This window comes from Erythranthe guttata, chromosome 2 (assembly GCF_056151865.1).
Source record: "Erythranthe guttata isolate IM_541 chromosome 2, IM_541, whole genome shotgun sequence".
Lineage (NCBI taxonomy): Eukaryota > Viridiplantae > Streptophyta > Magnoliopsida > Lamiales > Phrymaceae > Erythranthe > Erythranthe guttata.
The window spans coordinates 1,985,254-2,000,815 of record NC_142534.1 but is presented as its reverse complement, the minus strand read 5'-3'; the positions used below and the strand labels follow the sequence as shown (position 1 = coordinate 2,000,815).

Genomic DNA, 15,562 nt, shown 5'->3' with positions numbered 1-15,562 from the left:
AGACTTGGTCAACTTTTGAATTTTCCACTTGTTGAGGTCTTTCTGATGCACTACAAAGTCATCACTGTGAAAACACATTTCAGATATATATAAGTAGAAATTAAATTATTTGTGTGTGATTAATTTCATTATTACTTTCATAAATAAATAAAAATAAAAACAAAAAGTCTTAACCGTTAATTTTTCGGTTGGAAATTAAGGTAGGAAAATAGATTCAGTCATCAAGAACCATTGTCTTAATCATAACAATCAATGTGAAACAAAATTATTTTATTTTTATTTTTATTTGTACTCGATCTATTTATTTACGAATCATTTCAAGTTCACATCCCATTTTCGTACATCAACTTACGATTTTTTACAAATTAAAAGTCTGTAAATTTATATAAACGAACGATAGCACGATATTAATTTCGATGATTGGATATAATCTGGAAACACATCAATCATATGGAACAAGTATAATTAAGGACACCTAATAACAATTAACAAATTATTAGTCAATATAATTAGGCTTACCAAATTAAATTAACCACCACTAGTTTGAGAGTTGAGACAATCAAATCTTATTCCTAGAACATGTCTTCAGCCAAACAAAAGCTCAATGACAAGAACTACATAAATAAATAATAAATTAATTAGCATTTTTTTTTTGCCTAATAAATTAAATAAACATTAAACTCAATTTGTGTCATGGGTTTGCTAGTGACAGCAAATCTAAATCGCAATTAGTCAACTTAGAAAATTAAATAAATAAATAAATAAATAAATAAATATTTACCATTCTTTAAGAAAAAATAAGACAACCTAATCCTAATGTTGTATCCTAGTCACATCCATGTAGTTAAAAATTATGTAAATTAAACTCCAAATGAAATATTCCTTAATTCACACTTAGCCACATATATTAATCTATTAGTACCAAATTACATCAACCCCACTAGGAGAAAATTATCACTAACTTTTGGGTTTTAATTAGTCTTGATTTAAATAATTCATAAACCACTAATCACCACTTTTCGATAACGTGTTTAGCGGGTAATAATAATAATAATAATAATAATAATAATAATAATAATAATACTAATAATAATAATAATAATCCTTATTATAAATTAGGTGTCTGCGTTTCATCGTAGTTAAGTATTAAAGATGGAGTGACGGTTTTGTCCTTCGGATTCATTGTTTAAATTTAATTGTGATTATACTCTATAGTCTATAGTCTATACACATAAATAAACATTCATTAATTAAATAGTACTATATTGTTATATATCAATTATCAAAAAAAAAAAAAAAATTGCTATATATCGTTAAATACAATTTTATATCAAACAAAATAAATCCAATTCCCTTATTTAAAAAAAGTTCCAAAATTGGAATTTCTTTGAATTAAAATATCAACAAATTAAAAAAAAAAATCCCATTTTTATTCACATATATAAATTCAAAATCATTTTCGGAAATTAACAGTATACATACTACAAAAAAAAAAAAAAAAAAAAAAAAGAGAAGACGGTGTTTCAAAATTGGAAACATTCGAATCGAAATCGGCGAAATTCAAAAAAATATAAATCAATTTCCAATTTTACCCCCGTTAATCAAATAAAAAAATTAAAAAAAATAAATAAAAGCGCGTTGTGGAAATTGGGTGCGCCGAGTCACTTTCCTTCTTCTTCAAATAAATTTTCCTTTCTTCTTCCTCCGTCTTTTTAACGCGTTTCTTCGCCATGTTTTTTTTCCTCTTTTTTTTTCACTCACAAAAATCCAACTCCATAAAACCTCGTCAGAAATCCAATTCCCCATCCCACCATTGATTAACTCTACACCAAGCTACCCACCATACGTATAAGCCTCGTGCAGAGAGAGAGAACCAACGCCGTTAAAAAAATCGTCCAACAGTTGGAAAAGGGGGAAGGGGGATAGATTAAACTACGTCGTATGATGCTGCGATCGTGCTGTTTTCGGTGTTTCGGGAGGCGAAACGGCGACGGATTGCTGTGGCACGCCGACTTGAAGCCACACGCCACCGGAGAATTTTCAATTGCGGTGGTGCAGGCGAATTCCAGCCTCGAGGATCAGAGTCAGGTTTACACGTCGCCGACCGCCACCTACGTCGGCGTATACGACGGACATGGTGGACCTGAGACCGCACGCTTTGTTAACAATCACCTCTTCCCTTACCTCCACAGTAACTTTTTTTTATCTCTCTTTCGTTTTTCCTTGTTTTTTTTCTAGGTTTTTTTTTTCCTATGATTTGGGGGTTTTGTTTCAGTGCAGATTCCTGTTTTCATTTTTTCTATTTTTGGTGGAATTTGATCTTATTTCTTATAAGGGATTAGACTTTAGAGAGGTTTTTGTATTTTGAATTTTACCTCCGTTGTAAGGGTTAATTTTTTTATTTTAGTTTTTTAATCGATGTTGTGAGGGTTAATCTGCTATATTCATTTATTTTGGTAAATAACTTTTTCGTGTGATTCTTCCACAAATTCGATTTGATGGAATGAGTTTTTTGCTTAATTGCTTGTGTAGTTCCATTGGTACTCTGTTCGACTTTCAGAGACTAACTATATCAATGATTTTTTTTATGATTCTTGTAGAGTTTGTAAAGGAGCAAGGGGGATTATCATCAGATGTAATAAAGAAGGCCTTTTCTGCTACAGAAGAAGATTTTACTCATTTAGTGAAGAGATCATTTCCATCCAAACCTCAGATGGCCTCCGTTGGATCGTGTGTCTTGGTCGGTGCAATTTCAGACGGTAATTTGTATGTGGCTAACTTGGGAGACTCGAGAGCTGTTCTTGGCAGGAGAGGCTTTGATGGAGAAAAAAAAAATGGTGGCCGAAAGATTGTCCACAGACCATAACGTTTCGTCTGAGAATGTGAGGAGGGAGGTTGAAGCACTTCATCAAGACGACATGCCTGTCGTGGTTTATTGCCGAGGAGTTTGGAGAATCAAGGGAATAATTCAGGTAAAATTTCGTAGTCATGCATTTATTGAATGCGAAAAAACATCCTTAATTCGTTTCAATATTCCTCTTAAATTGTGTAAATTTAGAGAAGAAGCTACTACGAGCATGCCTCTCTGTTGACTATTTATCAAATTCTTCTTCATGCTGTTTGACTGAGTGAGACTAGAGGTTGTTTCATTCAATGTTGATGTGGAATTCATGATGCAATTCTCACTCACCCGTTGGAGAGGAGAATATCATGTATTATTATTCTATTCATGAGTTAACTAAGAAGTTACGTATATGCTGCTGCCCTGTTCTGCTCTCTCTCTCTTTTTTTTTTTTCTGTTACGTATATCTCGTGTATTGTTTACGAGAGGGTGACGGTAAAGAGGCACAAACGGTTGATTAATGTTCTAAAAGGGTTATTATGTCTTGGCTACTCTTCCAGGAATCACATGCTCTGCCTTTGCCTGTCTCATGTAGTTGAAGTCAAAGTAGCATCATTGACTTGCCTTCCTCACATGAGATGTACAATGGAGATCTTCTTATAAAGCAAAGTCGTGTGATTCCAGCGGAAGCTCGTTTAGCTTTTTAGGGTCTCTATTTTTCTTTCTTTTCCAGTTTGAGGTATTTATAATGGCCGTGTGAGATAAACAAGTTCATCATCACCCCCTCTAATCTTGTTACCCGTCTCTTTTTTAGTTTGTTAAACATCAATTTCTTGAAACATAATCCCCTAACTAATTTCCTTTCAAATTTTCTATTCAGGTGTCTAGATCAATCGGGGACGTGTATTTGAAGAAACCCGAGTTTCACAGAGACCCAATGTTCCTACAATACGGAAGTTATGTTCCGATGAAGCGACCTGTATTGTCAGCAGAACCTTCCATTGTTACTAGAAAGCTTAGACCACAAGATTTGTTCCTTATTTTCGCCTCTGATGGGCTATGGGAACAGCTCAGTGATGATGAAGCTGTTCAAATAGTATCAAAGTACCCACGAGCTGTAAGTTATTACATCGAATGTTATATATTCGAAAAGAAAAAAAAAAATTGGTTGTTAATTAATTATTTTAAAATAATAATTAGAATATTGTTTTTGCAGGGGATAGCCAAGAGATTAGTAGCAGCAGCTCTTCAAGAAGCTGCAAAGAAAAGGGAAGTGAGGTATAGAGATATCAAGAAGATTGAGAGGGGAATAAGAAGGCATTTCCACGATGACATCACTGTTGTTGTGATTTTTCTTGATCATCAAAAAACCTCGTCCAATAAGCTAGGTACATCTGGCGGTATTACCTCACCCGTCGACATCTTCACTTACAATTCCGATGAACGTGTGGAAAATTCAGGTGACAAGATTTTCCCCAACTAGGAATCGAGATACGAGGGTTAACATGTGCGGCAATAAGTAGAAGGCATGATCATCATCTTGTATAGAGGTTCTGGTGTAGATAAATCATAGTGCTGAAGTATTCTGATCAAAGAGAGCTTTTTTTTTCGTTCTTTTTCGTTGAAATGTAGCCTCTAACACCGAATACAGCGTCATTCTTTTCTTGTTTTTGAAGGTTTAATTCTGGTTTTCGAATTTGCTATCAGTGTTTATGATAGTTGGAAATTCACCAAGTCATGTATGGATTTTTGTTTGTTTTTATTGTTCAAGGTTGCAGTAAGTTTAAGCAAAGATCCCTGTACATTTAAATATCCTTTTATTGTTCAAATGTTTGGGAATAACAGGGATATATTCGATAGCATTTGAACTTCATCTTGTAAACAACCAAAACGAGCTCGAACTAGAAAAAACGTACAAATAACTCTTACAATACACATACTGCAGCACGTTATTATTATAAAAGTAAATAATCCCATCACGAAACCATATTCATCTAATTAATCGGGGCAGGATACATAAACGAAGACACACCACAATGTTCAACAATAACACATCTTACATTCGCTCTCTTTCTTGCAGTAATAACATCAGCAAGAACTCATAGCATGATCTTCATCCTCACCATTATTCCCTTTCTTCGACAAACACAACGAAAAAAGACCTTCCACGAACAACAAAACCAAGAAAACCGAACCCAACAAAAAATAAATCATGGAACAATCTTGTAAGCCTTGACCTTATCAATCCAAGAAATCAACGAATTCTTCGAATTCCTAAACCCAAGAAACCCATGCTCCTTACTCTTATTCATCGTATCCAAATAACACTCCGATCCAAGTATAACATCACCAAACCACCAAATTCCAACATCCCCTAATTTCGTCTCCGTCAAACCATTCTCCTTCACAATCTCATCCCAAACGGGACCTTTATCCTTCATCATCTCCACCAATGTCAGCTTCTGCCCTTCCTCATAACCGCCACACTCCACCCCAAACTGCTCAGCCAACACTTTCCAGAAATGCTTCCATTTGAACACATCGCCATTGCTCACGTTGAATGCCTCGTTCTTCGCGTAAGGATCAACCGCCGCCCATATCTGATGCTCCGCTATCAAATCAGCGTCGGAGCAATCGGAGTAACCCTCCCAAGCGATCTTGCTCCCCGGAAATTTCAGAACCGAACCCTCGTGCTTGCATATGGCCGCGTACACGCAGAGGGTACCGACTAGATTCATCATGCTGGACGGGGAGCATCCGAATATGTTGCCCGGGCGGTGGACGGACCAAGTCAAACCCTCCTTCTTCTCCACCTCAGCGAAGAGAATGTCTTCCAAGGTGTAGTAGAAGTTGATGTAGTTCAGTCGGGGCAAATCTTCGGAGTACGGCGGGTCGTGGGTTTCGATCTTCCCGTACGATTCGAACGGGCCGATGTAGTGCTTCCGACCGGTCTGCAAGCAGATGTGCTTCAAATTGGGGGAATTAGGGATCACTACATCGAGGACGTTCTTCAGCATTTTGCCGTTGGATTCGCAGTTCTCGACCTCGGTGGATCTGTTCGCCCAGGTGACGTAGAATACGTGGGTGATGTCGGTGAGGGGGGAGAGCTTGGCCTGAATATCGTCCGGGTCGGATATATCGCACCGGATGTAGTTGATCGGGTTGTCGTCGTTCCAGGTGGGGCGTGGGCGGCGGGCGACGCCGTAGACCTTCCATGGACCGCCGGGGGTGTCGGAGAGGGGCAGGATCTCCGCCAGGCTGTTGCCGACGATTCCGGTGACACCGATTATTAGGGCTACGGCTTGATGCTTCTGCTGTGGCTCATCTTCGTCGATTTTTTTCTGATTTTTCAATCGATTAAAACAAATCAAATTACAAGCAATTAAAAATAGAAACAATTACGAAATAATGATCGTGATTGTGTGAGAGGAATTTACCTTTGCAGCGCCGATAGCTCCAGCCCACCACCAGCTCATATTTCAGTCGGGAAGAATCGAAGTTCTTTTACGAACTGTATTTGTTTTGCAGAGTGTAGAGAGAGAAAGAGAGATGAGAGAGAGATGAGAATGTAGAGAGAGCAGAGCTTAGGTTTTGTATATGTGTGGATCGACACAGCAGACGAAGAGATGGGACAGGTGTGCGTTTCTTATTTCTTCACGTGTTTTTATTTTATTTGTAAACTAGTAATTGTACCCGTGCGATGCACGGGACAACAAATTGCATTCTTTTGATGTTGTAAGAATATAAACAAACGTTTGATGTATCGTATGATCAAAATTCTATTATACTGGAACATTATTAAGTATACTACACACAAAAAAAAAAAGGACATAACTTTACTGTTGAATAATTTTCCAAATGAATTGAATCAGCTAATACCAGTAGATTGAAAATTTGAAACAGGAAAAAAATCATCAATTATGTCTTCCATGTTGAGCTTAAAAGTAATTAGATTTAATAACTAAGTTAACATAATCAAAACTAAACTATCGACAACATACCATCGTAAAAGGCCATCTATACATCTTGCATCGGAACTAAGCCCTTCTCCACTGCCTCATTTTAAGGTTGTTTTGCCACTGGAATTAACAATTGGAAAATTAAGAAACAAAAATAAATATAAACAATAAATTAAATATCGCATACAAACAATAAGTCTTGAAGGTCGACTTCCAATAGCTTGTGGCTCCGCCCATTTTTGGTTAATTTTCTCAAATCATCCCTTTCAATAACATGTCCAATAACATATAAAATGAAATAATTGTTATACATAAAATTTGAAAACTTTGGTATAAATTAATGAAACACATAATTTAACAAAATGAAATTACCTATAAGCCATGATGGAAAAAGATGTAAACTAATTGCCACACATGCAATAGGATAAAGAAGAAGATAAGAAACAAAATCTAAAGTCGGGTTACCAAAATAAGAAGCCTTAGGTAGGGAAGAAATAAAATTCAAATGTTGCAGACATTCTGTAAGATGATGTCACAAAATCCGCTAGGGATGAAAATCAGATTTATTTACCCTTTTCTGTAAAAATCGAAAATCAGATTATTATAAATAATATCTAGGAGAATTTGATGAAAATCGATAATAATATTTAAAATAATATTTCGGAGATAAAAATTTGATAAAAAAATCAAAAAATAATATTTAGGAGATAAAAATCAAAAATAAAATTTAAAATAATAGTTAGGAGATAAAAATTTGATAAAAAATCGAAAATAATATTTCAAATAATGTTAATGAGATAAAAGTTGATAAAATATGAAAATAATAATTAGAATAATATTTAGGAGATAAAATATGATTAAAACCAAAATTATTATTTAAAATAATATTTAGGAGATAAAAATTTGATAAAAATCGAAAATAATATTTAGGAGACAATAATCTGATAAAAAACGAAAATAATATTTAGGAGATAAAAAAACTAATAAAAACATGATAAAACTCGAAAAATATATTTAAAATATTATTTAGGAGATATAAATTTGATAAAATTCAAAAATAATATTTAGGAGATAAAAATCTGCTAAAAGTTGAAAATTATATTTAAAATTATAGTTAGGACTTAGGAGATATAAATTTGATAAAATAAAAAAATATTATTTATAATAATATTTAGGAGATAAAAATTTGATAAAAATAAAAAATAATATTTAGGAGACAAAAATCTGATAAAAACAAAAAATAATATTTAAAATAATATTTAGGGGATATAAATATGATAACATTCAAAAATAATATTTAAAATAATATTAAAGAGATAAAAATTTGATAAAAATTGAAAAAAAATTACAAATATGACATTAGGGTTTCTTAAGTTTGCCCTAGCATTTCTTTCTTTTATATATAAGATAAGATATCTAGGAGAATTTGATGAAAATCGATAATAATATTTAAAATAATATTTCGGAGATAAAAATTTGATAAAAAAAATCAAAAAATAATATTTAGGAGATAAAAATCAAAAATAAAATTTAAAATAATAGTTAGGAGATAAAAATTTGATAAAAAATCGAAAATAATATTTCAAATAATGTTAATGAGATAAAAGTTGATAAAATATGAAAATAATGATTAGAATAATATTTAGGAGATAAAATATGATTAAAACCAAAATTATTATTTAAAATAATATTTAGGAGATAAAAATTTGATAAAAATCGAAAATAATATTTAGGAGACAATAATCTGATAAAAAACGAAAATAATATTTAGGAGATAAAAAAACTAATAAAAACATGATAAAACTCGAAAAATATATTTAAAATATTATTTAGGAGATATAAATTTGATAAAATTCAAAAATAATATTTAGGAGATAAAAATCTGCTAAAAGTTGAAAATTATATTTAAAATTATAGTTAGGACTTAGGAGATATAAATTTGATAAAATAAAAAAATATTATTTATAATAATATTTAGGAGATAAAAATTTGATAAAAATAAAAAAATAATATTTAGGAGACAAAAATCTGATAAAAACAAAAAATAATATTTAAAATAATATTTAGGGGATATAAATATGATAACATTCAAAAATAATATTTAAAATAATATTAAAGAGATAAAAATTTGATAAAAATTGAAAAAAAATTACAAATATGACATTAGGGTTTCTTAAGTTTGCCCTAGCATTTCTTTATTTTATATATAAGATAAGATATCTAGGAGAATTTGATGAAAATCGATAATAATATTTAAAATAATATTTCGGAGATAAAAATTTGATAAAAAAATCAAAAAATAATATTTAGGAGATAAAAATCAAAAATAAAATTTAAAATAATAGTTAGGAGATAAAAATTTGATAAAAAATCGAAAATAATATTTCAAATAATGTTAATGAGATAAAAGTTGATAAAATATGAAAATAATAATTAGAATAATATTTAGGAGATAAAATATGATTAAAACCAAAATTATTATTTAAAATAATATTTAGGAGATAAAAATTTGATAAAAATCGAAAATAATATTTAGGAGACAATAATCTGATAAAAAACGAAAATAATATTTAGGAGATAAAAAAACTAATAAAAACATGATAAAACTCGAAAAATATATTTAAAATATTATTTAGGAGATATAAATTTGATAAAATTCAAAAATAATATTTAGGAGATAAAAATCTGCTAAAAGTTGAAAATTATATTTAAAATTATAGTTAGGACTTAGGAGATATAAATTTGATAAAATAAAAAAATATTATTTATAATAATATATAGGAGATAAAAATTTGATAAAAATAAAAAATAATATTTAGGAGACAAAAATCTGATAAAAACAAAAAATAATATTTAAAATAATATTTAGGGGATATAAATATGATAAAATTCAAAAATAATATTTAAAATAATATTAAAGAGATAAAAATTTGATAAAAATTGAAAAAAAATTACAAATATGACATTAGGGTTTCTTAAGGTTGCCCTAGCATTTCTTTATTTTATATATAAGATAAGATATCTAGGAGAATTTGATGAAAATCGATAATAATATATAAAATAATATTTAGGAGGAAAAAATTTGATAAAAAAATCCAAAAATAATATTTAGGAGATAAAAATCGAAAATAAAATTTAAAATAATAGTTAGGAGATAAAAATTTGATAAAAAATCGAAAATAATATTTCAAATAATGTTAATGAGATAAAAGTTGATAAAATATGAAAATAATAATTAGGATAATATTAAGGAGATAAAATATGATTGAAATTAAAATTATTATTTAAAATAATATTTAGGAGATAAAAATTTGATAAAAATCGAAAATAATATTTAGGATCCAATAATCTGATAAAAAACGAAAATAATATTTAGGAGATAAAAAAATAATAAAAACATGATAAAACTCAAAAAAAATTTTAAAATATTATTTAGGAGATATAAATTTGATAAAATTCGAAAATAATATTTAGGAGATAAAAATCTGCTAAAAGTTGAAAATTATATTTAAAATTATAGTTAGGACTTAGGAGATATAAATTTGATAAAATTAAAAAAATATTATTTATAATAATATTTAGGAGATAAAAATTTGATAAAAATAAAAAATAATATTTAGGAGACAAAAATCTGATAAAAATAAAAAATAATATTTAAAATAATATTTAGGGGATACAAATATGATAAAATTCAAAAATAATATTTAAAATAATATTAAAGAGATAAAAATTTGATAAAAATTGAAAAAAAATTACAAATATGACATTAGGGTTTCTTAAGGTTGCCCTAGCATTTCTTTCTTTTATATATAAGATAAGATATCTAGGAGAATTTGATGAAAATCGATAATAATATATAAAATAATATTTAGGAGGAAAAAATTTGATAAAAAAATCCAAAAATAATATTTAGGAGATAAAAATCGAAAATAAAATTTAAAATAATAGTTAGGAGATAAAAATTTGATAAAAAATCGAAAATAATATTTCAAATAATGTTAATGAGATAAAAGTTGATAAAATATGAAAATAATAATTAGAATAATATTAAGGAGATAAAATATGATTAAAATTAAAATTATTAGTTAAAATAATATTTAGGAGATAAAAATTTGATAAAAATCGAAAAATAATATTTAGGATCCAATAATCTGATAAAAAACGAAAATAATATTTAGGAGATAAAAAACTAATAAAAACATGATAAAACTCGAAAAAAATATTTAAAATATTATTTAGGAGATATAAATTTGATAAAATTCGAAAATAATATTTAGGAGATAAAAATCTGCTAAAAGTTGAAAATTATATTTAAAATTATAGTTAGGACTTAGGAGATATAAATTTGATAAAATAAAAAAATATTATTTATAATAATATTTAGGAGATAAAAATTTGATAAAAATAAAAAATAATATTTAGGAGACAAAAATCTGATAAAAACAAAAAATAATATTTAAAATAATATTTAGGGGATATAAATATGATAAAATTCAAAAATAATATTTAAAATAATATTAAAGAGATAAAAATTTGATAAAAATTGAAAAAAAATTACAAATATGACATTAGGGTTTCTTAAGGTTGCCCTAGCATTTCTTTCTTTTATATATAAGATAAGATATCTAGGAGAATTTGATGAAAATCGATAATAATATATAAAATAATATTTAGGAGGAAAAAATTTGATAAAAAAATCCAAAAATAATATTTAGGAGATAAAAAACGAAAATAAAATTTAAAATAATAGTTAGGAGATAAAAATTTGATAAAAAATCGAAAATAATATTTCAAATAATGTTAATGAGATAAAAGTTGATAAAATATGAAAATAATAATTAGGATAATATTAAGGAGATAAAATATGATTGAAATTAAAATTATTATTTAAAATAATATTTAGGAGATAAAAATTTGATAAAAATCGAAAATAATATTTAGGATCCAATAATCTGATAAAAAACGAAAATAATATTTAGGAGATAAAAAAATAATAAAAACATGATAAAACTCGAAAAAAATATTTAAAATATTATTTAGGAGATATAAATTTGATAAAATTCGAAAATAATATTTAGGAGATAAAAATCTGCTAAAAGTTGAAAATTATATTTAAAATTATAGTTAGGACTTAGGAGATATAAATTTGATAAAATTAAAAAAATATTATTTATAATAATATTTAGGAGATAAAAATTTGATAAAAATAAAAAATAATATTTAGGAGACAAAAATCTGGTAAAAATAAAAAATAATATTTAAAATAATATTTAGGGGATACAAATATGATAAAATTCAAAAATAATATTTAAAATAATATTAAAGAGATAAAAATTTGATAAAAATTGAAAAAAAATTACAAATATGACATTAGGGTTTCTTAAGGTTGCCCTAGCATTTCTTTCTTTTATATATAAGATAAGATATCTAGGAGAATTTGATGAAAATCGATAATAATATATAAAATAATATTTAGGAGGAAAAAATTTGATAAAAAAATCCAAAAATAATATTTAGGAGATAAAAATCGAAAATAAAATTTAAAATAATAGTTAGGAGATAAAAATTTGATAAAAAATCGAAAATAATATTTCAAATAATGTTAATGAGATAAAAGTTGATAAAATATGAAAATAATAATTAGAATAATATTAAGGAGATAAAATATGATTAAAAATAAAATTATTAGTTAAAATAATATTTAGGAGATAAAAATTTGATAAAAATCGAAAAATAATATTTAGGATCCAATAATCTGATAAAAAACGAAAATAATATTTAGGAGATAAAAAACTAATAAAAACATGATAAAACTCGAAAAAAATATTTAAAATATTATTTAGGAGATATAAATTTGATAAAATTCGAAAATAATATTTAGGAGATAAAAATCTGCTAAAAGTTGAAAATTATATTTAAAATTATAGTTAGGACTTAGGAGATATAAATTTGATAAAATTAAAAAAATATTATTTATAATAATATTTAGGAGATAAAAATTTGATAAAAATAAAAAAAAATATTTAGGAGACAAAAATCTGATAAAAACAAAAAATAATATTTAAAATAATATTTTGAGGATACAAATATGATAAAATTCAAAAATAATATTTAAAATAATATTAAGGAGATAAAAATTTGATAAAAATTGAAAAAAAATTACAAATATGACATTAGGGTTTCTTTGGGTTGCCCTAGCGTTTCTTTCTTTTATATATAAGATATCTAGGACAATTTGATGAAAATCGATAATAATATATAAAATAATATTTAGGAGGAAAAACTTTGATAAAAAAATCCAAAAATAATATTTAGGAGATAAAATTCTGATAAAAATAAAAAATAATATTTAAAATAATATTTAGGGGATACAAATATGATAAAATTCAAAAATAGTATTTAAAATAATATTAAGGAGATAAAAATTTGATAAAAATTGAAAAAAAATAACAAATATGACATTAGGGTTTCTTAGGGTTGCCCTAGCGTTTCTTTCTTTTATATATAAGATATCTAGGAGAATTTGATGAAAATCGATAATAATATATAAAATAATATTTAGAAGGAAAGAATTTGATAAAAAAATCCAAAAATAATATTTAGGAGATAAAAATCGAAAATAAAATTTAAAATAATAGTTAGGAGATAAAAATTTGATAAAAAATCGAAAATAATATTTCAAATAATGTTAATGAGATAAAAGTTGATAAAATATGAAAATAATAATTAGAATAATATTAAGGAGATAAAATATGATTAAAATTAAAATTATTATTTAAAATAATATTTAGGAGATAAAAATTTGATAAAAATCGAAAATAATATTTAGGATCCAATAATCTGATAAAAAACGAAAATAATATTTAGGAGATAAAAAAATAATAAAAACATGATAAAACTCGAAAAAAATATTTAAAATATTATTTAGGAGATATAAATTTGATAAAATTCGAAAATAATATTTAGGAGATAAAAATCTGCTAAAAGTTGAAAATTATATTTAAAATTATAGTTAGGACTTAGGAGATATAAATTTGATAAAATTAAAAAAATATTATTTATAATAATATTTAGGAGATAAAAATTTGATAAAAATAAAAAATAATATTTAGGAGACAAAAATCTGATAAAAATAAAAAATAATATTTAAAATAATATTTAGGGGATACAAATATGATAAAATTCAAAAATAATATTTAAAATAATATTAAGGAGATATAAATTTGATAAAAATTGAAAAAAAAATTACAAATATGACATTAGGGTTTCTTAGGGTTGCCCTAGCGTTTCTTTCTTTTATATATAAGATATCCTATAACTGATTAGAGAGAGAAAGAAGAAGAAGTAGAGAGAGAAACGAAAAGAAAACTATTTTCTCTTTGAATTGCTTATTTTGTTTTCTAGTTGCAATTATTTTCATCTAAAAAAAAGTTGCAATTATTTCCATTTTTATCATAGTTCCATAAAAATAAGCGTTACATAAAAAGGCCCCGGACTTAATTAAAAGACGGACATCTAATTTTTTTGTATTTCAAATAAATCCAGCTCATTCAAACTTATTTGCAAATAAGAAAAATCCTTTTATATATATACCAAATTACCCTCAATTCATTGAAACTCAATTCAACTTCAATTTCATGATTTACACTTCAATTTAGCCTAATTTCCAATTAACCAATTTTAACCTTAATTTCAATTTTGACCCGCCATCACCGGAGACCGCTGGTCGTCGCCGTTGACCACCGGTCTCCGGCGTTGACTTTTTTTTATATAATTTTGTTTTTTCTTAAAAAAATAATTTTAATTAATATTACTGTCTAGGCTGCTAAATTTTTTGATTAAATGGACGAAAGATAAAAATGGTGGAACGGTGATTAAGAATTGAGGGAAGAGGATAGATAATAAGAAAATTATAAATTTGCCCATCTTCCAGGTTTCCAGCAAGTTGCAGGTAAGTTTTCTAAGCCAAAAGTGATTTGGGGTGCAAAGTGCCAAACAATTTATGTTTAAAGGGTGCAATCTGCCAATTTTACAATTTAAGGGTGCAAAGTGCGTGTAATTCAAGGGTGCAAAGTGCCAAAACCCCCCTTTTTTTTTATCATAGTTCCATAAAAATAAAACGTTAAATTACGGCCACCTCCGCGGTAATATTAAATTAAGAAAAAAAATACTCCTAGTTGGGTGGTAATCATAACACTCGTTTACTATGAATTTTCTTATATGTTCGTTATAATAGTGTCAAATTCAGTAGAATCTTCTCATTTCGTTGAATGTTTTTTAAATTGTACTTGCTTTGTGCAAAAATGCAGTTTCTAATGCACCAAAATCTGATATTTACAAGCCAACACATCTTATGATTATCTTATTTAAAAAATATGGAACTCGAATGGAATAAAACGGGTACGAGCTAGAGAATATTTCACTAAATTTAATACCACTATAATATAGGGGTGAGCAAGTCGGACCCATCAACCCGCTACACCCGTCAAACCCGTGATAAACCGCCCCGTTGGGACCGGACGGATGGATCCATCCATAGGATTGGGTCCTAAAATGGTGAAGAACCGTGGGTTTGGATCTAAGACGGGTTCAATTTTTTTTAATACCCGTGAAACCCGTCCCGCCCCGCCATACAAAACGACGTCGTTTTGTTTACATTATATAGTATAATAAATTAATAATATTAATAAAGAAATAGAGTATCTATTATAGTATATCAAATACATAAACAAACTAAACTATAATTGTGGAAGTATTTCAT

At 27.0% G+C, this 15,562-nt stretch overlaps 2 protein-coding genes across 2 annotated transcripts; one reads left to right on the top strand and one right to left on the bottom strand.

Moving 5' to 3' along the window:
* The first annotated feature begins 1,796 nt into the window (after positions 1-1,796).
* Positions 1,797-4,634, top strand: LOC105957348 (putative protein phosphatase 2C 63). The gene is given in 5 exon segments (XM_012981274.2): positions 1,797-2,191; positions 2,601-2,806; positions 2,808-2,972; positions 3,723-3,959; positions 4,059-4,634. Coding segments are annotated over 5 exon segments (1,125 nt in total). The 5' UTR covers positions 1,797-1,941; the 3' UTR covers positions 4,326-4,634.
* A 39-nt stretch (positions 4,635-4,673) lies between these two features.
* Positions 4,674-6,519, bottom strand: LOC105957496 (3-oxo-Delta(4,5)-steroid 5-beta-reductase). Its single transcript, XM_012981418.2, has 2 exons — positions 6,280-6,519; positions 4,674-6,183 (listed from the first exon to the last, which is right to left on the bottom strand). Exons 1-2 carry the CDS (start codon positions 6,316-6,318, stop codon positions 5,053-5,055), a joined length of 1,170 nt encoding a protein of 389 aa, XP_012836872.1. The 5' UTR covers positions 6,319-6,519; the 3' UTR covers positions 4,674-5,052.
* Positions 6,520-15,562: the final 9,043 nt, after the last annotated feature.